The 26234-nt window shown below is 40.5% G+C and overlaps 1 protein-coding gene across 2 annotated transcripts; it reads left to right on the forward strand.

Moving 5' to 3' along the window:
- Window positions 1-201: 201 nt before the first annotated feature.
- Window positions 202-26234, forward strand: HSD17B13 (hydroxysteroid 17-beta dehydrogenase 13; the record flags this gene model as incomplete). Of its 2 annotated transcripts, XM_080698098.1 has the most annotated exons (7): window positions 202-411; window positions 8535-8642; window positions 9930-10061; window positions 12102-12208; window positions 14156-14293; window positions 16746-16862; window positions 26144-26234. In XM_080698098.1, 7 exons carry the CDS (start codon window positions 202-204, stop codon window positions 26232-26234), a joined length of 903 nt encoding a protein of 300 aa, XP_080554224.1. The 2 variants fall into 2 exon arrangements, with proteins under 2 accessions (XP_080554224.1, XP_080554225.1); XM_080698099.1 differs by lacking the exon at window positions 8535-8642.

Genomic DNA, 26234 nt, shown 5'->3' on the forward strand with positions numbered 1-26234 from the left:
AGAGCACACTCTTCAGGGTTCCCTTGACCGGAGTTGTTTTTACTAGCAATTGGCATCACTTCAAAACCCCAAGGTGTGTCTGACCCATGAGACTACTAGCTAGAGCCTGCCTCCCTCTGGCAGTTCATTCACACTTGGGCACACAGCTCCTCCTGCAGTGCAGAGGGCTTCTCTTGCCTAGCGCTGCACAAGGACAGAGCCATGAATATTGTCTTGGATCTTCTCCTGCTTCCTCTCATCATCATCTACTCCTACCTGGAGTCCTTGCTGAAGTTTTTCATTCCCCGGAAGAAGAAATCTGTGGCTGGAGAGATTGTTCTTGTTACCGGAGCCGGGCATGGAATAGGCAGGCTGACTGCCTATGAATTTGCAAAACAAAAAAGCAAACTGATCCTGTGGGATATTAATAAGGTAATGAATTTACTTATCCGTTCACCTTCTAAAGCCAGATGCTTTTAAAATTTTTCTCCATTTAGTAGCGCTTATCTTTGTACTTTTTTTGTTCACAGTTTGATAAACTCCCTAAAGCCTTATTATACATATGCATCAGGTTGAGTAGATAATGGGAATATAATTGAGACCTAAGCCGTGGTTTTTATGCCACAATATCCAGGTTGACAACAAAAATCACAGGAGACAGAATCCTTCCAAGTTTCTTAAATTAGACAAGCTACACAATTTCTCTCAGCCCTCAGTTTACTTATCTGTGAAAGGGGAATAGGGACCGGGCATGGTGGTGCACCTCAGTAATCCCAGTACTTGGGTTGCTGAAAAAAGAGGAGTGTGCATCTGAGGCCAGCCTCAGCAACTTAGTGAGGATCTGTTTCAAAATAAAAATTAAAAGTGCTGGGGGGGAGCCGGGCGTGGTGGTGCACGCTGGTAATCCCCGCTCTTGGGAGGCTGAGACAGGAGGATCGCACAGGTTCGAAGCCAGCCTCAGCTACTTAGTGAGGCTCTCAGCAACTTAGTGAGACCCTGTTTCCAAATAAAATATAATATAGGTCTGGGAGTATAGCTCGGAAGTAGAAAGCCTCTGGGTTCCACCCTTAGTACCACCAAAAAAAAAAGTGCTGGGGGGGATATCCTGGAAGAAAAACCCCTTTGGATACAATCTCTTTTGTTTGTACCACTGAATACAAACAAAACAAGCAGACTGGTGACACATGCTTATAATACCTATTTGGGAAGCTAAGACAGGAAGATCACAGGTTCAAGGACAGCCTCGGAAATTTGTGAGACCCTCTGCAACTTAGTGAGACCCTTTTTCTTTTCTTTTCTTTTCTTTTCTTTTCTTTCCTTTTTTTTTTTTTTTTTTTTTTTTTTTTTTTGCGGGTCTGGGGATGGAACCCCAGGCATTCAACCTCCAAGCTACACCCTCTGCCCTGTATTTTTATTCTTTAGTTTTGAAACAGGGTCTCAATAAGTTTCAGAGAGTCTCACTAAGTAGCTGAGGCTGTCCGCGAAACGCAATCCTCTGGTCTCAACCTCCGGAATGCTGGGATTACAAGCATGCGCCACCACATCCCAGCACGAGTGAGACCCTTTTTCAAAAGGAGAATAAAAAATTGGGCTGGGGATGGAGCTCAGAGGTAGAATGCCCCTGAGTTCAATCCCAATTAACACACACACACACACACACACACACACACACACACACAGAATAGGGCCGTAAGGGTTGAACTACTTCAAATTAAGAGTAAGGGCTAAATTTGTGGACAACCTATAGAGTTAAGAATGAGTCGGGTGTGGTGGCGCACACTTGTAATCCCAGCATTTGGGAGGCCAAGACAGGAAGATTGCAGTTCATGGACAGCCTCAGTTACTTAGTAAGGTGTTTTGCAACTCAGTGAGACCTTATTTCAAAAATAAAGAATAAAAAATAAGGCTGGAGGTATAGCTTGGAGGTAGAATGCTCCTGAGTTCCATCCCCAGTACTGAAAAAAAAAAGAATGTTTTTCATACTTTAAAGGAATATCAAAACATAAATCAAAAAAATATAAAGAACACATAACAGAAATAGTGTCTACACATGCACACAACACACACACAACACACACACACACACATACACATACACACACACACACACACACACACACACACACACACACACAGACTTCTAAAATGTTTACTATTGCCAGGATTGGTGGTGCATGCTTGGGAGGCTGAGACAGGACGATCACACAGGTTCGAAGCCAGCCTCGGCTACTTAGTGAGGCTCTCAGCAATTTAGTGAGACCCTGTTTCCAAATAAAGTATATAAAAGAAATAGGTCTGGGAGTATAGCCCGGAGGCAGAAAAGCTCCTGGGTTCCACCTCCAGTACCACAATAATAAATAAATGAATTAATTAATTAAATGTTTACTATCTGGCCCTTTACAGAAAAAAGGTCACCAACTACTGTCAAATAAGTAAGTGAGCATTTTACATGCTTAGTATAATACCTAACACGTGGTAAACATTAGTTGTGTTAAGTCAAATCTCCTATCCAAATACTAACCAAGCCTGACATTGCTTAATTTCTGAGGTCAGACAAGATTGGATACGTTCAGGTTTGTTATGGCCATAGACCTATTAAATAAATCTCTGTACAAAGTAAGCATTTTTTTCTAGAAGAGAACAAGAATTTATAAATTCAGGTATTGTCTGCTCTTTGGACATTTGCCAAAAATATAAATCAGTATAAAATCCATGAAAAGGGCTTGATTAAATCTAATCTTTGGATCTCTTTCCAGGTATGTCTTTTGGGGGAGAGGACTATATTTGTTCCATTTTTAATTTACTTATTTATTTATTTTATAAATTTTTATTGGTGCATTGTAGACATACATCTTAAAGGGATAAAAAGCTTGTGGGGATATACATACACACATCACCCAATCAGCCCCTACCCAATCTCTAACCTTTTCCCTCCCCCTCCCACCTACCCATGCTTGGCTTCCTGATTGATATGTTTAAGTACATCATGTGCTTTAAAGTTTCCCATATCCTCCCTGTTATCCCCTCAGATATGTCACCTTAATTGCTCTTCTATAGGGTCCCTTCTTTATCTAAAGTTCATCCTGTTACCCATTTCTCCTTAATGTTTTGCACATTAAGAAAAGCATCTGAAAGCCGGGCGTGGTGGCGCACGCTTGTAATCCCAGCATTCCGGAGGCTGAGACTGGAGGATCACTGTTCGCAGAGAGCCTCAGCTACTTAGTGAGACCCTCCGCAACTTAGTGAGACCCCGTCTCAAAATAAAGAATAAAAAATAGGGCAGGGGGTGTAGCTTGGAGGTCAAATGCCCCTGGGTTTCATCCCCAAGCCCACAGAAAGAAAGAAAGAAAGAAAGAAAGAAAGAAAGAAAGAAAGAAAGAAAGAAAGAAAGAAAGAAGGAAGGAAGGAAGGAAGGAAGGAAGGAAGGAAGGAAAGAAAGGCATCTAATTTCTTTTGTGTGTGTGTGACATTTCACTGTAAATGCCATAATTTTGTTCTCCCTTGTGGCTGGGAAAATTCCAATGTGTACATATCCCATAGTTTTGAAATATAGCTGGGCGTGGTGGCGCACACTTGTATTCTCTGCGCTTGGGAGGCTGAGACAGGAAGATCACACAGGTTCGAAGCCAGCCTCAGCTACTGAGTGAGGCTCTCAGCAACTTAGCGAGACCCTGTTTCCAAATAAAATATAAAATAGGTCTGGGAGTATAACCCAGAGGTAGAAAGCCTCTGGGTTCCACCCCCCAGTACCACCAAAAAAAAAAAAAAAAAGAAAAAGAAAAATCCACTCATCTATTGAAGGACATCTTGGCTGGTTCCACAGTTTGGCAATGATGAACTGTGCAGCTATGAACATGGTTGTTCACACATTAGTTTGGTATTTTGGTTTCCATTCTTTGTGGTAGATACCCAGAGGTGGTATTGCTGGATCATATGGTAAGTTCATTTTCCTTCTTCTGAGGATCTTCTATACTGTTCTCCAATGTGGTTGCACCAACTTGCAATCCCACCAAGAGTGTATTAGAGCTTCTATTTCTCCACATTTATTCTCACTTACTGAAAACCTGAAAGCCAGAAGGCGAGTAATTTAGACAAGATGATCCACTCACAACCAATTTTTTCTAAAAGAGATCATTTGGATCTGGAAATCTGCCGAGAGATTAGGTGAGGCAGCGGCTGCTTGTAGTGCTTCCTGGCCACACAGCTGAAGAAACCTGCTGGCCCTTTGCTGTGGAGCAGGCCCCAGTTCCAGGCCTGCAGTGCAATAGGCTCCAGACCTGGCCTTGCCACACAGCAGGCTCCAGGCCCAGCCTCTCTGGCTCCAGACCCAGCCTCACCACGCAGCGGGCTCCGGTCCCTGTCACTGTGGGCAGGATGTTTACAGAGGTTCCCAGTTTTCCCTCCTTATATATAAACATATATATAGATATATATGTATTTTTTTTTAAGTAGAAGAAAACATCATGTGTTATTTGCAGAAGCTGGGAGCCCAATTCCCTAGCAGCAATAGATTTTATCTCTCCACTGAAAGTGGAGGCTCGCAGCCTCACCATGGAGAGCGGGATCCGCTGCTCCAAGCACACCCTGGCCCCAGCACAGCGCAGATGAGCATGGCGGCCATGAGCTGAGGTCTCCTGGGACACCCGCACAGCGAGCCGGCCCAGCAATACGGGCGGGGTTCCCTCCAAAATGCCCCAGACACTTTTCTTACATAGTATGTTGTCCAGAATTCCTGAGCATGTGGGGCAGGAGCAGTCTTTTTTGGGGGAGATTTCTTCAACAGTTCAAGGCAGATTGGATTGGATTTATCTACCTCTCCCTAATACTGGCCGCTCCCACCGTCTCTGCCAGCTAGATCTGTCAAGTCGTGGCTATAAATGTCTCTATATGTTGTCCCAATCAGATATTAAACCAAAATCTGATGCCCAGGGTTTCTCAGAGGAATACATGTCCTATTTGGCCACTGCCAGCTATCAAGGCCACCACCATCTTGCCATTCTATTTATATTTGTTCCATTTTTTATCTTAAAATTTAATCTTAATCTTTTTATCTTTTTAATCTTTTAATATTTTAATCTTTTTATCTTTTTAATCTTTTTATCTTTTAATCTTAAATTTTAATCTTGAAATTTAATCTTAAAATTTCCAGTAACTAGCCAAGCATGGTGGCACACACTTTTAATCCCAGCATTTGGGAGGCTGAGACCGGAGGATCACAGTTCGTGGACCCTCCACAATTTAGTGAGATGCTGTTTCAAGATAAAAAATAAAAAATAGGGCAGGGGGTATAGGTCAGAGGTCGAATGTCCCTGGGTTCCATCCTCAGACCTGCAAAAAAAAAAAAAAAAAGAAAGAAGAAAGAAGAAAAAACATTATATATGTATCAGGTGGTATAGGTCAGAGGTCGAGTGTCCCTGGGTTCCATCCTCAGACCTAAAAAAAAAAAAAAAAAAAAAAAGAAAGAAGAAAGAAGAAAAACCATTATATATGTATTTCCACTGACAAGGCAAAAGTAAAGTTAAAGTTAGCAAGAAGTCAGATTAAAAATGACTTAAGATTCTGCCTGAGGGATGGGTAACCTGACCTTGTACATTCTCTTTAAGTCCTTGATGTTATGGTTAAACACTGAAGATATTAAATGATTCACTCTGGAGTCTGTAAATATGACTTGGATTTTCTCTGGTCCAGGACAGTGCCAGCTGGCTTTGTGTCCAGGCTGAGAGGCACATCTACAACATGGCACTCACTCCGCCCAAACTAGTGCTTTGGGAAGCAGCAACAAGTGTCGAAACAGTGTTAGCTAGACAGGAAGCTAACGTGCATTTCTTTTCTTTTGGTACTAGGGATTGAACCTAAAGGCACTTAACTTCAAGTTACACCCCCAACCCCTTTTACCTTATATTTTGAAACAGGGTCTCCCGTAGTTGTTGAGGTCGTTCTTGAAACTGTGATCTTCCTGTCTCAGCCTCCCAAGTTCTGGGACCACAAGCGTGAGCCACCAACGTCCGGCGGCTAACATACATTTCATTGATGAAAAGACAAAGCTTTACATCTTGATGTGTACCAGCTCAATTGTAAGCCTGAAGGATTTTTCATTTTTAGTCACACCATGAAAGATGAAAGCTCCCCTTCCTAATGCTCTCTCTGGACCTTGAGTGAATGGAGAGTGCACGGTGATACCTGCGTGTTGCCAAGGAGTGAGCGGCCAGCGGAAGCCCAAGTCAGGGATAGGCTGTCCTGCCTCCCACTTACCCCTCGGCAACCCCTCAGAAGGCGAATCGAAGGGACGCCGTCCTGGCTAAAATGGTCCTGATCTCTATTAAAGTCTGTTTTAGGGAGACTTCAGGATGCTTCTCAAGGGTTTAGCCCAAAGTAGTGAAATGCAAAGGACCCAGAAGAGGTAGTACTGACTGAGGAAAGCCAACCACCGTTCCTTTGGGGGTAGCTCCAAGTAAGAGCAAGTCCACTATGATCCAGTCCGCAAAGGAAAAGACTTCAGATGTGCTTTCTTCTTCATCACAGAGAATAGCTTCCATATTGTGAGAGGAAGAGTGTAACTTTATTTTATTTTATTTATTTATTTATTTATTTATTTATTTATTTATGGTACTAGGGATTGAACTCAGGAGAATTCTACCTCCAAGCTATATCTGCAGCCTTGTTTTATTCTTTATTTTGAAACAGGGTCTCACTAAGTTGTGGAGAACCTCACACGTTGCTGAGATGGACCGCGAACCTGTGATCCACCTGTCTCAGTCTCCCAAGTACTGGGATTACAACGTGCGCCACCATACCCAGCTGTAATTACTTGATTTAAAAAAATTTTTTTTTGTTTGCACCAGGATTTGAACCCAGGGCACTGTGTGTGCAAGGCAAACACTTTGCCACTGAACTACATCCCAGCCACAAAGTATAACTATAAAATCATAATCACTGGGCATGGTGTCCCATGCCAGTAACCCCAGTACTTGAGACTTAAGATAGGAGGATTGCAGGTTCAAGGCCAGCCTCAGCAACTTAGTGAGGTCCTCCGTATTTGAGACCCTGTTTCATAAATAAAAGGAGCTAGGGGTGTGGCTTGGAAGTAGAAAGCTTCTGGGTGCAATTCCTGGGAGGGAAGAAGGAAGGAAGGAAGGAAGATGGGAGGGAAAAAAGGAAGGGAGGGAGGGAGGGAAGGAGGAAAGGAGGGAGGGAAAGAGAGGGAGAGGAGAAGACAAAAGAGGTCTTTGAATTTAACCTGGAAATGATCTGTCTCCACATCCTAGAGTGATTGCCGGAGACAGCCAGCAAAAGTACGGGTTTTGAAGAGAGGCAAGGGATGAAAAATTAATTTTTTAATTCTAACGTGGGGAGGCCGCCAGCCTACTATCTCTACTGGCCAACCCCCGCTCCTGGGTCAATATCTCTATTGGTCGACCCCTGTTTCTGGGTCAATATTTCCTACAGGGCCAACAACTGCTCCTGGGTCAATATTCTCTATTGGGCTGACTGTGGGTTTATGTCTTTTTTTTTTTTTTTGAAGATTTAAAGAAGTTTATTAAAAAGATAGAAATACAGAAGATAGTTACAGCCCCATGCCAGAATGGCATGGCGGGGGGGGGGGGTGTCCGAGCCAAATCACCCCCCCCCATGGGTTTATTTCTCTAGAGGTATTTATACAGTTACAGGTCAATCAATATCCTCGCGCTATCACCACCAGAATACAATAAAGACCAATCCAAAGCACATACATTACAGGTAGGTTAATCAGTACCCTCCTGCCATCACCACCTGATCTTCTTCCAGACCTTTTTACTTTGAACTTTCCATGACCCCAAACCTTGTTGACTCTGGGCAAAGGACAGTCAACTGAATCAGAAATATTCTTTTAGGGGAAAATCTTAATGGCTTCCCACAAGTGTTGTACATGGTTGTTAATGAAACAAAAATCATCCAGTAACCCTTACCCCTTTCCCTCCAAATCACCTAGAGAATATACTATTATCATCCCCTAGGATAGTGACATGGTCTCCCTATGAGAGTCTTTCTCAAGTAAGAATCCTTCTATATTCTTCCCTTCCGGGGGGGGGGGGGGAGTTGATTAAAAAAAATACACAGAATTTAGAAATACCACTACTTTAGAACTGCTGCTCAGCACATTTTGCCTACTGCATAGTTCAAAGGTGTGTTAAATTAACTGTCCAGTCTTCCTTCCTTCTCAATACAGAAACATTTCCACGCATGACACCATCAAGAGCAGCGGCATCGTGAATGTTCTTCATGCAACGCAGCAGCCTGCTCTAGAGAAGCTGCCTCCTCCTGCTAAGAGGAGAAACTGCAAGAACAAATGATGGAGAATTTTTTTTGCTTTTGCTTTAGTGTTATTCTAAGTGTTACCTGGTAGAAAGATGCATGCCATTTAATTACAAACGAGACAAGCAATCTCTCTCAAGATTTTCCCTTACAAATAAGGAAACATTCTGGACATGGATTTTAATCTTTTCTTTAATATTTTTTTCTCCAATGCTTTTTATCTCTACTCTTTCCTGATTATCACCCCCCGCCCCCAATTACAGCGTGGTGTTGAGGAAACTGCAACTGAATGCCGAAAATTAGGGGTCATGGTGCATGCGTATGTGGTGGACTGCAGTAACCGAGAGGAGATCTACAGCGCTGTGAGTCAGGTGAGCGCTCAGGTCATGCGTTTCTACACATGCTTTTATCTCCAATGCCACAGACATAGAAGATGAAAAGAGACTTGATGCCAGGCACAATAGTGTATGCCTGAAATCCTAGTACTTGGGGGGCTAAGATAAGAGCATCAGCATTTGAAGTCAGTGTGTGGAAACCCACCTAGACCTTGTTTCAAAATAAAATGGGGGTACGGGTGTAGCTTAGAGGTAGAATGCCTCTGGATTCAACCTCCAATACCATAATACTATATATCAATATATCTATATATATAGATAGATATAGATATATTGATATACAATATATATTGTATATATATTGTATATATGTATATTGATATATGTATATTGATATGTGTGTGTGTGTATATATATATATATATATATATATATATATATAGAGAGAGAGAGAGAGAGAGAGAGAGAGACTTTACTGCTAAATGAAGTAATGTGACTAAGGCCCTCAGCAACTTAGTGAAACTCTGTTTCAAACTAAAAAACAAAATAGGTCTGAGGTGTAGCTCAGAGGTAGAAGCCTCTGGATTTAGTCTCCAGTAATACACACACTCACACACGCACACACAGTAAATACAAAGAGCTCACAATGAACCAAACACTCCAATAAAATATTTCAGCCTTTAATTTAGTGTAATTCAGTGATCCTGTTAGCACCATTTTATAATGAGCAAATCAAGGCCCAGAGAGTTAAGGCAGCAAAGGTCACATGGCTAGAAGTTGGAAGGATCAGGACAACTCAGTCAGCACTTTAAAAATATTTGGTCAGAACTTACCAATTTATCAACACATATATTAATTTTACTTTACAAGTAAACTTTCAAAATCCATGATATATTGGGTACTAAAATTCAAATGTTAATAAAAAAAAGAGAAACAGGGTATGATGGCACAGGCCCATAATCCCAGTTCTTAGGAAGCTGAGGCAGGAGGATAGCAGATTCAAGGCCAGTCTCAGTAACTTAATGAGAAACTCAGCAACTTAGTGAACCCCTTTTTCAAAATTAAAAATAGGGCTGAGCGTATAGCTCAGAGGTACTACATTCCTGGTTTCAATCCCTAGTACCTAAAACAAAACAAAAACCAACTTAGTCCACCTTTATGAGAGTTTCCTCTTTGCAGCCACGATTTAAGATATGAGTGTTCTCATGCCTAAACTGGGTAAGAGACCCTACCCAAAAATTAAAAAAAAATTAATTCCAGATTATTAGGTCCCGAACCTGTTTGTACAACGTGTCCAATGAATGTGCTCTCTCAATTTTAAAGGTACAGAAAGAAGTGGGTGACGTGAGCATCCTGGTGAATAACGCTGGAGCAATCTTTCCAGCGGATCTTCTGAGTACCAAGGATGAGGAGATCACCAAAACGTTCGAGGTCAACATCTTAGGGCACTTTTGGGTGAGTACGAGTCAGACGCCTCTGTGCATGTCTGAAAACTTCCCTTAAGATGCATGAAGTTTATGATGAAGTCCACGTACTTCTGGGTGGGAAACTGGCCAGATCTTCTTCTTGAACCAGATATCATCCAGTTTGTTTGAATGGAAACACCAGAGTCTCCGACAGAAGGACACAGAGTCTACATGGCACAGCATACCAGAATGTAAGCCACGTGGCCTGTCCTCGAGGGCAGTCAGTAGTGTTCCGAGTAATTAATAAAGACATTTAAACTCCTCAGGACTAACGGGCCTGTCTGAGGAGTAAGGATACTAGAGAATTTTGCCACAGCCTTCCATAGTAAAGTTACAGGATCCTTGTTTCCACTTTATGTCTCCTTTCTCATTTCTATGTATCTCTCCTCTCCTCTCCCTCCTTCCCTCCCTCCTCTTGCTCTCATGATACTGAGGATTGAACACACAGGCTTTCTACCTCTGAGCTACACCTTCAGCCTTATTTTATTTTTCTTATTTTTGATACATGGGCTCACTAAGTTGCTGAGGCTGGCCTCAAACTTGTGATCCTCCTATCTCAGCCTCCAAAGTACTAGGATTACAGGCATACACCACCACACCCAGATACATATTTATTTCTACTATCCTACCTCAGTTGAGCACTTCTGAAGGGATGCTAAGATAAGTTCTACACCCATGGAATGCTAGAACTTATAAATATGCCTCACAGAGCACCATGGGGCATGCCTATAATCCAGCTACTCAGGAGGCTAGGGCAGAAGGATCCCTAGTTTGAGGCCAGTGTGGAACTTAGTGAGGACCTGTCCCCAAATAAAATATTTTAAAAGGGCTGGGTGGTAGATAGCTTAGTGGTAGAGCATTTAACTAGCATGTGCCCAAGAAATGTGTTCAATTCCAAACCAAAAGGGATCCAAAAGAAAGAACTGAGGGAGGCAGGGAGGAAGGAAAGAAGGAAGGGAAAAAGGGAGGGAGGAAAAAGGAAAAGAAGGGGCAGGCATCTTAGAATTGGTTAGTTTTGTGGGAGGCTGAAACAATGGAGTTCAATATGAATTCATCTTCCAGGGCCCCAATATTTGGGTAGAACCTAAGGCAAATCTGGACTGTGGAAGAGAGGAGAAGAGCTATGTTCCCTTACGTTCTCCATTCTCTCATGGCGCCCACCAAACTACACAGGGACCTCATGTATTAGTTAGCGAGAGCTGCGTAACAAATTATACCAAAACTTAGAAGTTCAGAGCAACGAATGTTCATTATCCCCTCACAGTTCTGTGGGTCAGGCATTTTGTGGTGGCTTAGTTTGGAGATTCTGGCTCTACAAATTTGGCATGAAGTCTGTAGTGGATTTACAAAATTCTCATAAAGTACTATTGGTATTTCTAATGAAACAGTAAAGGTTTTAGAGAATCTTTTGTTGCCAGTAATATGGACATAAAATACATAATATTACTAAGAGGGAGATATTGAATCTACCCACAATAGATTGTGGATAAGTATAGAACTCTTAGCTTATTCCCAATTGTCTTGACAAGTACACAAGATGTCAGTTCTTGTCATTGAAACGATAAAGGCCCAAATAATAATAAATAAATACTAGATTATCATAGAGAATTCCCTTAGTTCTGAGAACTGAATTTCTCCCATAATAATATTACTTAGGGGAGGGGTATAACTCAGTGGTATAGTGCTTGTCAAGCATTCATGTTGCCTGGAATTCAATCCCTACTTCTGCAGAAGATAATGAGCATAATAATATTATTTAAATGACATCCAAAAAGGAGCTATTTAATTCCTTCTGAAAAAAAACCTGGTGGGTTCTTGGCATGTGATATACAGAACAGAACACTCAATTCCAGCTCGAACCAATACATTTTTATCTTTGTTTCTATCCTGTGTATAGAAGTAGTTACTGAACCTTTTAAGTATTTCTTTTCATAGTAGAATTTCTCTGAAATGCCATTCTGTCTTACCAAAATTAAAATCACTCTAATACCCGTGTCATTGTTTCTCCTCTTTCTGCATGGACCTTAAGATCACAAAAGCACTTCTTCCTTCAATGATGAAGAGAAATTATGGCCACATTGTCACAGTGGCTTCAGTGTGTGGCCACGGAGTCATTCCGTACCTCATCCCATATTGGTAAGTCTTACTTGTCTGATTCTTGTATATGTCTATACTTTTTTTTTTTTTTTTTTTTTTTTTGCAGTACTAGGTATGGAACCCAGGGGCTTCCTACCTCCAAGCAACACCCCCAGCCCTATTTTTATTCTTATTTTGAAACAGGGTCTCACTGAGTTGCGAAGGGCCTCACTAAGTAGTAGCTGAGGCTGCCAGTGAACTGCAGCCTTCCTGTCTCAGCCTCCCAAATGCTGGGATAACAAGCACGCGCCACCACGCCCAGCTATGTCTGTACTTTTAAGAGCTTATTAGATTTCAGATTCCAAGTCATAAATTTACAGAATTTATAGGTTAGAATAATATTAAATGACTTCTAAGAAAATGAAACTGGTTGTAATTTTATTTAAAATATATTCAGATTTTATAAATCTCTTCTGTAGAGCGATATAAGAAAGCATTAATACCAAGTGTGTTTCCATTATATCCTGGAATGAGCAGATGTTTATAAAAAATATGAAACACAGAGTAAAACATAAAGAAGTTAAAATGAACACAAACCTATGTCACGGCCTGAGGGCTCAAGACAAGACAATCAGAATGGACTCTGGATCCAAACATTTTCCAGTGTGTTCAGTGAAAGTGTGTGTGTGTGTGTGTGTGTGTGTGTGTGTGTGTGTGTGTGTGTTGTATGAGAGAGAGAGAGAGAGTTGACTTACTGTTTACTTATAGATACACATTCAAAGGTAAATCTAATCATGGAACAAATTGTTCCTGACACTGAATGCGGTCACAGATACAGTGAGATTTCAGTGTTGGTTAGTTTGCTGTTGCACACATATATAGCTGTTCCAAGCCGCCCCTATCATCTTAAAACACAAACAAGGGTTTCACAGATTAAACATTTGCTATAATTTTCATGTTTAGAAATGTAAAAGCCCAATGTAATAATTTTCTTTTTCTTCTCCTTTAAAAAAACACACACACTTTCAATGCCCTTGTTTATTATTGTTCAGAGATAGAATGCCTCTGAGTTCAATCCCCAGCACCACACACACACACCAAAAAAAAGTTAAGCTATAGCCTTTGATATAAAGATATCAATATTAAATACTAAAAAAAGGAAAACATTTTGACAATTGAATGGAAAAATCTTACATCTAGGGTGGAAAAGCGAGCATTAAGTCAATCAATAAAGTTTTTATCGTCCTTTTGATGTCTTTGCTAGTTAGCAAACTGAGTACTGGGTAAGCAAGGCCTTGGGTTCATTCCCCAGCATCAAAAACATTAAAAAAGAAAAAATAAATTGGGGCACATTCAGAATTCTTTTTATCCATATAGGAAAATATAAGTGGCCAGACATGTTGGTGCATGCTTGTAATCCCAGTACTTGAGAGGCCAACACAGGAGATAACAGATTTGCAATCAGCTTCATTCACTTTGTGAGGCCCTCTGCAATTTAGTGAGACCCTGTTTCAAAATGAAACAATAAGGCCGGGCGTGGTGGTGCACGCTTGTAATCCCCGCGCTTGGGAGGCAGAGACAGGAGGATTGCGCAGGTTTGAAGCCAGCCGTGTGTGCTGGCTTAGGAGACCCTGTTTCCAAATAAAAATGTAAAAATAGGTCTGGGAGTGTAGCCCGGAGGTAGAAGGGCTTCCAGGAACCCCAATACCACCAAAAAAAAAAAAAAAAAAAAAAAAAAAAACAATAAAATAGGGCTGGGTATATAGTTCCGAGGTAGAATGCTCCTGGGTTCAAATCCCAGTAACACACACACACACACACACACACACACACACACACACACAGAATAGAAGTGAAAACGAGTGGCCTTTTATCCTCAGAAAAATCACCAGTAGCCAATTTGCAGAGGCTAACTTATTCTCAACCCAAATGATTCTTCCTTCTTACAGAAAACTGAGGTCTGCATTTCGCCACCCTCTAGCTAACAGTGGTTAAATTCTTTTACAGTTCCAGCAAATTTGCTGCTGTTGGCTTTCACAGAGCCCTGACCACAGAACTTGAAGCCCTGGGGAAAACTGGTATCAAAACCTCGTGTCTCTGCCCAGTTTTTGTGAATACCGGGTTCACCAAAAACCCAAGCACAAGGTAAGGTCAAACTCAAGTTAGGATGAGGATGTGGCCTGAGAGAATGATATGAAAACGACAAGAGACGCTTTCAGGCAGGTCAACTGAGAAAATAGGGGGGAGGGGGACATGTTTTCTTATTAATGTTCTTTTATTTGCTTTAAGTTTCACTTTGAAATTATATGAATGAAGGGTCTGGGGGGACCACATTGGGGACTAGCAAGAGTTGTCAGCTATCAATGAATTAGGCAACTGGTATTTATATGTGTCCAGGAAAAAGGTCAACACACACTTGGGCGACAGGAATGAGTAGGGGTGGGCTGGAGGGGTGTGCTTAAGGGAGGGAGAGATTCTTCTATCCTGGACACCACACCTCCCAGATAAATTATATCTAATGAATGAATGAGCGCTTCATCCTCCTCAAATAGGCTATGGAGAGGTAAAGGTATGTGCCACATTTTTAAAGACCACACACTGGCCACAATGCTAATATAAAGCACGCTAACATCTTTTTTTTTCAATTTGCCTGGTACTAAAAATCATTCCTTAAGCTTACATAAAAAATGGACGTTCAGCCGGGCGTGGTGGCACACGCTTGTAATCCCCACACTTGGGAGGCGGAGACAGGAGGATCACACGGTTCGAAGCCAGCCGTGCTGGCTTAAGAGACCCTGTTTCCAAATAAAAATATAAAAAAAAATAGGTCTGGGAGTGTAGCCCGGAGGCAGAAGGGTTTCCAGTACCACCAAAAAAAAAAAAAAAAAAAAATAGACGTTCATAGGCTCTTCCCTAGAGATTCTGATTCAGTCAGCTGGGATGGGCTCCAGTACTGAGAATGTGGTGTTTTGTTTTATTTTCTAAGCACACCAGGCAAGTCTGGAAGCAGGTAGAAAACACTGTTATAACCGGGCGTGGTGGCGCACGCTTGTAATCCCCACGCTTGGGAGGCTGAGACAGGAGGATCGCACAGCTTCAAAGCCAGCCTCAACTACTTAGTGAGGCTCTCAGCAACTTAGTGAGAACCTGTTTCCAAATAAAATATAAAATAGGTCTGGGAGTTTAGCTCAGAAATAGAAAACCTCTAGGTTCCACCCCCAGTACCACCAAAAAACTAACAAACAAACCAACAAAAAAACACTGATATATTGTACGTGTGCATCTCATCACTGTTACTACCCTGTCCTTACAAACCCACCTGTTTAGGATTATTCTCACCCAGGCTGCTGGACTCCAAGTCCTCATCAAGAGCTGACATTGATGTGGTAATGTCGGGCGTGGTTCTGTGACTGGGTTAAAGATCCAGGAAGGTGAAATTAGGAAAGGAGACAGAAGGCTTGTGTGGTGTTGCATGCCTATAATCATGGTAGTTGGGAGGCTGAGACAGGAGGATCACAAGTCCAGCAACTCAGCAATTTAGCAAGACAGTGTTTCCAAATAAAAAATAAAATAGGGCTGGGAGTATAGGTCAGAGGTAGGATGTTCCTGGGTTCACTCCCCAACACCACAGAAAGAAGGAAGAGAGGGAGGGAGGGAAGGAACTTAGAAAAGTATTGATTTGTATTGCTCTCTTCTGGCTTGCCATGGAAACCCCTATCACACAGTAATCTGTAGTGGTCCACAGACTATCTCAAGAAATTAAGCTTTGACGTTCACTGAGCACAGAACTCCTCCCACCACTGGCCATTCAGCCCATGCCTAGACATCTTAACTTTGGTAGATTTCAAATTCATTTGCACTGCCATCTTCTGTAACTACCTTGTGCTAATGGGCAGTTCTACACTGTGCTTGTGAATATTACTCAAGAATACAGGTACATCGCAGTCTTCAGTCAATGGAAGATCCTACCCAGCTGTAGTGTAATCCTCCTTGTGCACATCTAAAGCTCTCAGTAACCTCAGGGGAGGCAAGTCAGAGGAGAAGCTCATGTACCAAATGCCCTCCAAACAACCCGGCTTCATGGAATGCCTACCCGTACAAGAAAGAAAGTGTACCTAACTACAGAGTATTCTCCTTGCATCCGACAGACCTTGAGAGCCAAGGCACTTCCTCCTGCCCCACGATTAATTTTACCCGTTCCTTTTCACTCCCTGGCTTCTCTGTTCCTTACCACCTAACTCCTCTCGCCATTTGGGTGTGTTTACAGTGTGAGCTAAAAAATAAACCTATTTGATAATGAAAGTCTGAGACTGTGATGACAGAACATCATCAACCTGGAATGTATGGGAAGGAGGGAGGGGATGTTTGTGTAGTGAGCTCTGAGACATTTTAGACTCTACTTCTACATTTGCTGAAAAGGTAAGTTCATTTTCCTGCCTTTATTAATTTAAAAAAAAATGGAGGGGCTTAGCTCAGTGGCAGAGCACACACATGCCTAATATGCGCACAACCCTGGGTTCAATCCCAGCATCTAAATAAATAAATAAATAAATAAATAACTTTAAAGCAAAATAAACTTTTTTCTTTTTAATCACAGGTTATGGCCTGTATTAGAAACAGATGAAGTTGCAAGAAGTCTGATAGATGGAATACTTACCAATAAGAAAATGATTTTTGTTCCATCATATATCAACATTACTCTAATACTGGAGAAGTAAGTACAGCATAGAATACTTGAAATACAAATAGAACTATTTTTATGAACAGTCCTTTTTGGCCTTTTAGTTGTGAAAGTTGCTATGGAAATTTTCCACCCCTGTGGTGAACAATTAACTTTCCTCTGTTATTCCCTCTACCGTTCTTTCTTTCTTTTTGTGCATTGCAATCATACATCTTAGCAGGGTACAAGATGGTAGAGACATACATGCACACATCACGCATTAAACCCTTCCCCGTTTCCCACCCCATTCCCTGCCCCCTCCCTCCTTCTCAGGTTTGGCTTAATGATTGAATTTGATGTTTGTGAATGTATATCATGTGCACTAGGGAGTTTCCCTCTTCCCCTCTTTCATAACCCATGAGCATTATTTGCTCATCTAAAGTTTCTCCTTCTTTGTCTAGAGTTCCTCCTATAAGCTATTTTCTCCCTAGCTTCTGCATAGACTGACTAATCTCATTTAACATAATGTTCTACAGTTTCATCCCTTTTTTTTCCCTTTATGGCTGAGTAAAATTCTATTGTGTACATATCCTATAGTTTTGTAATCCATTCATATGTTGATGGACATCTTGGCTGGTTCCATGGTTTGGCAATTGTGAATTGTGCAGCTATAAACATAGTCACACATGCATTCATTTGGTAGTTTGGTTTCCATGGTAGTTTGGGTACAGATCCAGAAGTGGTATTGTTAGATCATATGGAAGGTTCATTCCCATTTTTCTGAGGATCCTCCATACTGTTTTCCAAAGTGGATGGACTAATTTGCAATCCCGCCAACAACGTGCTGGAGTTCCCACTTCTCCACAACCTCACCAGCATTTGTTGTTGTTTGTGTTTTTAATGATTGCCATTCTAATTGGACTTGAGTGAAATCTTAGGCTAGTTTTGCTACTCTCTGATTGTTAATGATGTTGAACATTTTTCATAGATTTATTGGCTATTTAAATTTATTTTGTGAAGTGTCTTATTTAGTTCACTATCCTTTTTTTTTTTTTTCGGGAACTGGGGATGGAGCTCGGGGGCATTCTACCTCCGAGCTATACCCCCAGCACTATTTTTTATTCTTTATATAAAAACAGGGGTCTAAGTTGCTGAGGCTGTCCATGAACTGCGATCCTACTGTCTCAGCCTCCCAAATGCTGAGATTATAAGCATGCGCCACCACACCCGGCTACCTGTCCATTTTTTGATAAAGTTATTTGCCTTTTCCATTAAAAAATAAAAATAAAAAAGAATCCGGGCATGGTGGTACACACTTGTAATCCCAGCATTTGGGAGGCTGAGAATGGAGGATCGCAGTTTGCGGACAGCCTCAGCTTCTTAGTGAGACCCTTTGCAACTCGGTGAGACCCGGTTTCAAAATAAAGAATAAGCCAGGTGTGATGGTGCACGCTTGTAATCCTTGTGCTTGGGAGGTGGAGACAGGAGGATTGCCAGGTTCGAAGCCAGCCCCACTGGTTTAAGAGACCCTGTTTCCAAATAGAAATATATAAATAGGTCTGGGAGTGTAGCCCAGAGGTAGAAGGGCTTCCAGGACCCTTCCCCCACCAAAAAGAAATCATTTCTTTTCTCTACTCAGTGTTGGAATGCTTGCCTTGTGTGCAGGACACCCTAGATTTGTTTCTCTAGTACTGCAAAAATAAATAAATGAATGAATAATCAAAAATTTGGCAGGGCATGGTGGTGCACATCTGTATCCCAGTACTTGGTAGGCTGAGACAGGAGGATTGCAGCTTCAAGACCAGCCTCAGTAATTTTGTGAGATCCTGTTACCTCAGATAATGAAGTAGATAACAAAGGCTCTATTTTTTTTTTGTGTGTGTGTGTGGGGGGGGGTACTGGGGGGTGGAACCCAGAGGCTTTCTACTTCAAGGCTATACTCCCAGACCCATTTTTCTATTTTATTTGGAAACAGGGTCTCACTAAGTTGCTAAGAGCCTCACTAAGTAGCTGAGGCTGGCTTTGAACCTGTGCGATCCTCCTGTCTCAGCCTCCCAAGCGCGGGGATTACAAGCGTGTGCCACCACGTCCAGCTTTGAAGGCTCTATTTAAAGTACCTTCAGGAATTTTATTTGAAAATGCATTCAATCTATATATGTCAATTGGAAGAGAATTGGAATATTAGTAATATTGACTCATCTAATCAAAGAAAATATATTATTCCTGTTTTGTTTTATCTTCTTCAAAATCTTTACATGGTATTTTGCAATTTTGTGTGTTTACTTCTCGAACATCTTTGATCAGATTTATCCCAAAGTATTTCATGGCTTTAACGCTATTACAAATGACATTTCAATGTTTTCTCAACCAGGCATGGTGGTACACACCTGTAATCCCATTACTTGGGAGGCTGAGACAGGAGGATCACAGGTTCAAGGCCAAACTCAGCAATTTAGCAAGACCCTGTTTCAAAATAAAACGTTAAAAAAAATAAATGGGGGCGCGGAGAATAGCTCAGAGGTAAAATACCCCTGAGTTTAATCCCGATACCAAAAAAAATTTTTTTTTTCTTTATTGCTGCTAGTACTTACATGTTTGATTTTTGCATTTTGATCTGTATTCTACAACCTTGCTAAACTTACTAAACTTTTAATTTGCTAGGCATTTGGGGGGATTTAATCAGGTGTTTTACATAGACAGTCATAACAAAGACGCCTTTTCTTTTCCATGGCCTTATTTATTTTTCTTGCCTTATTGCATTAACTAGAACCTCCAGGTTTATGTCTTGTGAATGACTGGAGAGAGCATACATGAAAGGGTTCTTATTGATTTTTTTTTGTCTCCAATTTTTTTTATTTATTCTTTTTTATTGGTGCACTGTATTCATACATCATAATGGGATAAAAAAAAAAACTTTTGTAGACATACATGCACACATCCCCCAGTTAGCCCCTACCCAATCCCCACCCTGTTCCCTCCCTATCCCTCCTTCCCATGCTTGGCTTAGTGGTTGACATCTAATATTATAGCACTTTATCCAAAATTAACAATGATAATCTCAATAACAGTTTCATTTGTCTGATACCAAGCTTTTGATGACTTAAAGATAACATTTCAATATTTCTTTTTGCTTTCTTTCTTACCAGAGAATTTTTTTAGGTGAGACTATCATACATTTATTTATTTATTTTTCAGAAAAAAATCTATCCTAATATGGAATATGGACTCTAGATACCCAAAATGATCTCAAAAAAGAACAAAGCTAGAAGATGTATATTTTCTGATTTCAAACCATATAAAGCTACAATAATTGAAACAGTGTAGTACTGTTATATAAAGGCAGATATATAAACCATTGGAGTTAAATAAAAGCCTAGAGATAAGTTCTTCCATATATTGTCAAGTTATTTTTGACAAGGTTTCCAAGAACATTTGGTGGAGGAAATAATAATCTTTTAACTAAATATTGTTGAAAAATAATAATTATATGAAAAAGAATAAAATTGGACCCTTACCTAACACCATATACAAATATTAACTCAAAATAGATAAAAGACAATATAAATCTTAAGACTATAAACTTTTAGAAGAAAATCTGGGTCATAAAACCTCACAACATTGAAGTTGGCAGTGATTTCTTGGATATGATTTCAATGGCACAGGCAACAGAAGGGTAAACAAACTCCCTAAAAAATAAAAAAATAGACAATTTAAACAGAGTTAAAAGTTACTGATAGAATAGGATAAAATATTTCCAAATGCTATATCTGAAGATATATTAATATTCCAACTAGAAATCCTAAAAATTAGCAACAATAAAAGCAAACAATACAATTTAGAGATAGGTAAAAGACTAACATAAATAATGAATCTCCACAGATAACCAGTCTTAGTTGTCTGTTGGATGGAAAATCTTGTTTCTCTGGTTCTGGTGTGTGTTACCTATTTCTTCTTTGTAGTTAATCTCTTTGAGTATTTTTTCTAGTGCTGGTTTTGAAGACATAAATTCCTTCAGTTTCTGTTTGTCATGGAAGCTTCTTATTTCCCCATCTAATTTGATAGAAAGTTTTGCTGGGTAGGAAATTTTTGGCTGGAAGTTGTTTTCTTTCAGAGTTTGGAATATGTTACTCCAAGCCCTTCTGGCTCTCATGACTTGGTTTGGGAAGTCTGGAGTGATTCTAATTGGTTTGCCTCTGAATGTCACTTGGCCCTTTGTCTTTGTTGCCTTTAAGATTCTCTGCTTGGCTTCCACATTGGTCATTTTGACAATTATGTGGCGTGGGATCCTCTTCTCTGATCCTGTGTAAAGGGAGTTCTATAAGTTTCCTGGACCTGTGTATCGACCTCTTGCTCTATGTTTGGAAATTTTTCTATTATTACTTCCTTGAAGAGATTGTTGATCCCTTTTGTTTCACCTTCTCTTCCCTCCTCTATTCCAATTATTCTTAGGTTAGCTCTCTTAAAATGCACCCATATTTCTTCAATGTCAGATTCCTGCTGTCTGATTTTTTCCCCTAAGTTATAAATTATGCATTCATTATGGAGTGATCATCTTCTAAGAGCAAGATTCTATTCTCCATGTGGTCTAATCGCTTTTTTGTACTTTGAATTGAGGCCTTTACTTTATTAATTGCATCCTTTATCTCTTTTTGGCTCTCTCTGAATTCTTTTTGAAACACCTCTATTATTTCTACAGTAATTTTCCTGATTTGATCTTCTAGAAATCTCTGAATTTCTGTTTTATCAGGTTCTAATGTTGTGGGGTTGTGGGCATTCATTGCTCCATTGTTATTCCTCTTTCCCATGATTTCAGAAGTTTGTGCCTTTTCTGAGTTCTTCCCTTGGGTCACTATGACTTCACTTAAGGTGCTCTGGATCTCGAGTCTGTGGTATCTCAATCCCCACTACTCCTTTACTGGGTTGTATCACAGAGTCTCAGACCCAGGGAGTCAATCGAGGCTGCTTTAGACCATGGGGGGGTGCCAGGTTGGGCATTTTTCTGAGGGGAGTTTGACTATGGTGTGATATCTCTGCCACTGCCACTCCCAACTGGGTCAAGTCCCTGGGAGTGCAGTATTGGGATTTTCCTCTAGGGGGCCGCAATTTGACTCACTGTTGTTGAGTACGCTGATGGAGCTGTAGTGGCCTCAGTGAATTCACTGCTGCTGCCTCCAGTGGCAATATGGCACTGCTGCCACGCCCTCAGCTGTGAGGCTGGCGTATTTCTTCTCTGGTTTTGAGCTCCGCTCTGAGTCCCTGCAGGGTGTGCTGAGCCCAGCCACTGGGAGCTTTAGATGCTCCCTGCTCCAACAAATCTGCCGATTTCCGCCCGGCTGTTCCTCAGTGGCTCACCTCGGCTCGCTGTCCACTGCTCTCTCTGGAGCCTGGTGGGCTTTTAAGTGCGTTGGTCTGGTTCCGTCTGGTGAGCTTGCTACTGCGGTCAGCAGTAAGGCACTGCTGCTGCGTCCTTGGACGTGAGGCCGGCGTATCTCCTCTCTGGCTCTGAGCTCCGTTCTGAATCCCCCTCCTCTCTGGGACCTGGTGCTGCAAGGGAAGATGGTGCCCACTCAGCTCCATGCTGTGGCTCCAGCTGCAGCACTGCGGTCTGGTTTCTTTCTGGTGTCTCGTTTTTCCAGCCCTCTTTTTCTCTGTCCCTTGTAATTACATTTTTTGTTTCTCTGCTGATGGTGTTTTCTCACGATGAAAGGCACTGATTTTGTGGTAATAGAGATTGGTTTTTAGCGGGGCACGTAAGCCCCGCTTTTCTCTGTCGCCATCTTCCCAGAAGTCCTCTTCCTGATTTTAAGAGGGAAGAGTACAACCTTTTACTCTTAAGTATGATGTTAGCTATGATGTTCTCTAGATATCCTTTATCAGATTGAGGAATTGCCCTTCTATTACTTCTTTGATGAGAGTTTTTGTCAAGAGTAGACATAGATTTTGTCAAAGGCTCTCTCTGAGATGATCTTTCAGGCTTTTCACTTAGTTTGTTAATAATGTAAATTACATTGGTTCACTGCAAAGGATAAACCAATACTGCATTAACATACCTTTGATTTTGTATCTGAGTAACACTGGCCTCATAGAATGAACTGGAGAGTAGTCCCTCCTATTTTATTTCTGGAATAGCTTGTGTGGGATTGGTATTACTTCCTCCTTAAAATTTTATAGAATTAATTTAGCAATGCCACTGGGGCAATAATTTTCTTAACAAGAAAGTTTTTAATTACAAATTCAATTTCTTTAATATCTGTAGGTATATTCAAACTACTTATAGTGTGTTTTCAAAGAATTTTTAAACTTTAAGTTGTCAAGTATAGTGGCATAAATTTGTATGTAACACCTCTTATTCTTATTATCTTTTTTTTTTTTTTTGTATTATGGAGATGGAACCCAGGAGCATTCTACCTCTGAGCTATACCCCTAGCTCGCAGGTTCTTGGCCTTGTATTTTATTTTATTTTGAAACAGGATCTCATTGAGTTGCAAATGGCCTCACTCAGTAGCTGAGGCTGTTGGCGAACCATGATCCTTGTAATCCCAAATGCTGGAATTACAAGTGTGGGCCACCACACCCGGCACCCTTATTATCTTTCATATCTTTAGAATTTCCCTTTCCTGATATTGATAATTTCTATTTATTCTCTTTTCATCAGTTTAGTTAGAGGTTCATTTTATTGAACTCTTGTTGTTGTTTTGTTTTGTTTTTGTTTTTGTTGTTTTGTTTTGTTTTTGGAACCCAGGGGCATTCTACCTCAAAGCTACACACCCAGTCCTATTTTTTTTTTTAAACAGGGTTCCACTAAGTTGCAGAGGGCCTCACTAAGTAGCTTAGGCTGGCTGCAAACCTAGGATTCTCCTGTCTCAGCCTCCTAAGTACTGGGATTTCAAGTGTGTCACCATACCTGGCTTACTGAATTAAAAAAAAAAAAAAAAACTAATGTTCTTTTTTCCCCGTTTTTTATATTCTACTTAATTTCTTCACTGATCTATATAATTTCCTTCTACCTATGCATTTAATTTGCTCTTCTTTTTCTAATTTGGGAGAAAGGTCTGTAAGAACACAACATGAGATCTACCATCTGAAGAGATTTTTAGCTGGGCATGGTGGCACATACTTTTAATTCCAGTACTTGGGAGGCTGAGACAAGAGGATTGCAGGTTCTCAGACAGCCCCAGCAATTTGTGAGGTCTTCTGCAACTTAGTAGCCCCTGTTTAAAAATAAAGAATAAAAGAGGGCTAGAGGTATGGCTCGGACATAAGAACGCCCCTGGGTTCAATCCCCAGTACTGAAAAAAAAAAAGAGAGATTTTTAAGTCTACATTACATTATTGTTGACTATAGGTAAGATGTTTCATATAAGATCTCTAGAGTTTATTCATTCCGATTGATCAAAATTCTATTATTAGCAACTTCCTATTTTTCTTTCAGCCTCTGAAAACCATCATACCACTTTTTGATTTTATGAATTTAATACTTGGATGCTATATATAGTCAAATCATGCGGTTACTTTTTTTCATGACTAGCTTATATCACTTAGCATAACGTCCTCAAGGTTCATCTGGGTTGTTGCATATTGCATAATTTCCTTCTTTTATAAGGCTGAGTAGTATTCCACTGTGTGTATATTAATTTTTTTCCAAAAATAAGTATTTATTGCTATTAATTCACTCCAATGTAGCACTTTAGCTCTGTCCCACAAATTTTGATATTTTGTGTTTTCATTGCATTTTATTCAAAATACTTTCAAATTTTGTATCATGGATTATTTAAAAGTATGTTTTTGGTTTCTAATAGTTGGAGATTTTTCCAGAGATCATCTGTTATTCATTTCTAATGAAATTCTTTGTGGTTACCAGAATATTTTAAGTTTATCAAGACATGTTTTATGACCCAAAACCTGGCGTATCTTGGGAAATATTCCATGTGCACCCCAAAATAATGAGTATTATGCTGTTGTTGAATGCTCTGTAAATATCATTTATGTCAAGTTTGTTAATAGAATTGTCCAGCTTTTCTATATCAGAGGCAGTTAGTAATATAAGAGTTTTCTTGTGTGACTGATTTAAAGGCCCACACAGGCTCTTCTCCTATTCTTGTCCATCTCCCAGCCTGATCTCCTTGGCTTCTTTGCTCATTCTCCCATTTTCTAGACTTCTACTCCTAATCAAGGAAGTCAATTTTTGATTAGTAAACAATACCAGTGATCTTCAATATGGCTTTCTTTGCAGAACACGTTATTTCTGCTCCCTTACCTTCATCCATACCTGATCTATTCAAATTATACCCATCCATGCCGGACGTGGTGGCACACACTTATAATCCCCACGCTTGGGAGGTGGAGACAGGAGGATCATGCAGATTCAAAGCCAGCCTCGCTGGCTTAAAAGACCCTGTTCCAGCCGGGTGTGGTGGCGCACGCTTGTAATCCCTGCACTTGGGAGACTGAGATAGGAGGATCACACAGGTTCAAAGCCAGCCTCAGCTACTTAGTGAGGCTCTCAGCAATTTAATGGCATCCTGTTTCCAAATAAAATATAAAAATAGGTCTGGGAGTATAGCCCTGAGGTAGAAAGCCCCTGGGTTCCACCCCCAGTACTACCAAAAAAATAAAAAATAAAAAATGAAAATAAATAAAAGACCCTGTTTCCAAATAAAAATATAAAAAATAGGCCTGGGAGTGTAGCCCGGAAGTAGAAGGGTTTCCAGGAACCCCAGTACCACCAAATGTATATATATTTAGAACAACACTGAGTTGTTCTAAAAGTTTCTTCCTTCATTCCAACCCACATTAATCCTCCTCACAGTTCTGACCTTCAATTATGTGTGGCTGATACTTTTCAAGTTAGGCATGTTAGCCTCACAGCTAAACAATAAGCTCCTTAAAAGCAGTAGCCATTTTGTAAGTTCTTTACCTTTTTATAAAGTGTATAACAGATATTCAGCACATACTTAAAGAGAGGAGGAAGGGTGAATGGAATGGGTCCTTGTGTTGTTTCTCTGTGAGTTCTTGGCATAAAGATTAATCAACAAGTTTCATCTTTAGATTATTAATAATATAAGATCTCAGATGATTTAACTAATATGAGAGGGTGAGAAGGGTGTTATGTATTAGTGTTTTCTTCATATTTGCATACAGTTTGAACTATTAATATTAAAAGACATGCAAAAGAGACACATAGAGAAAGAGGCAGAGACTAAGGAAGAGGAAAGGAATGGAGGAAAATTAAATGCAAGCCAGGTAACACTCAGGACATTTTAACTGACGACAAAAAAAAGAACTCTGGTGTCAAAGATTTTAAATTGATACTTTCTTCGTCTTTTTTAAATGTAGGTTTCTTCCTGAACGTGCCTTGGCAGCGATAAGCCGTGTACAGAATATTCAATTTGAAGCAGTGGTTGGCCACAAAACCAAAATGAAATGA

The sequence above is a fragment of the Muscardinus avellanarius genome, assembly GCF_963383645.1.
Source record: "Muscardinus avellanarius genome assembly, chromosome: 6".
NCBI lineage: Eukaryota > Metazoa > Chordata > Mammalia > Rodentia > Gliridae > Muscardinus > Muscardinus avellanarius.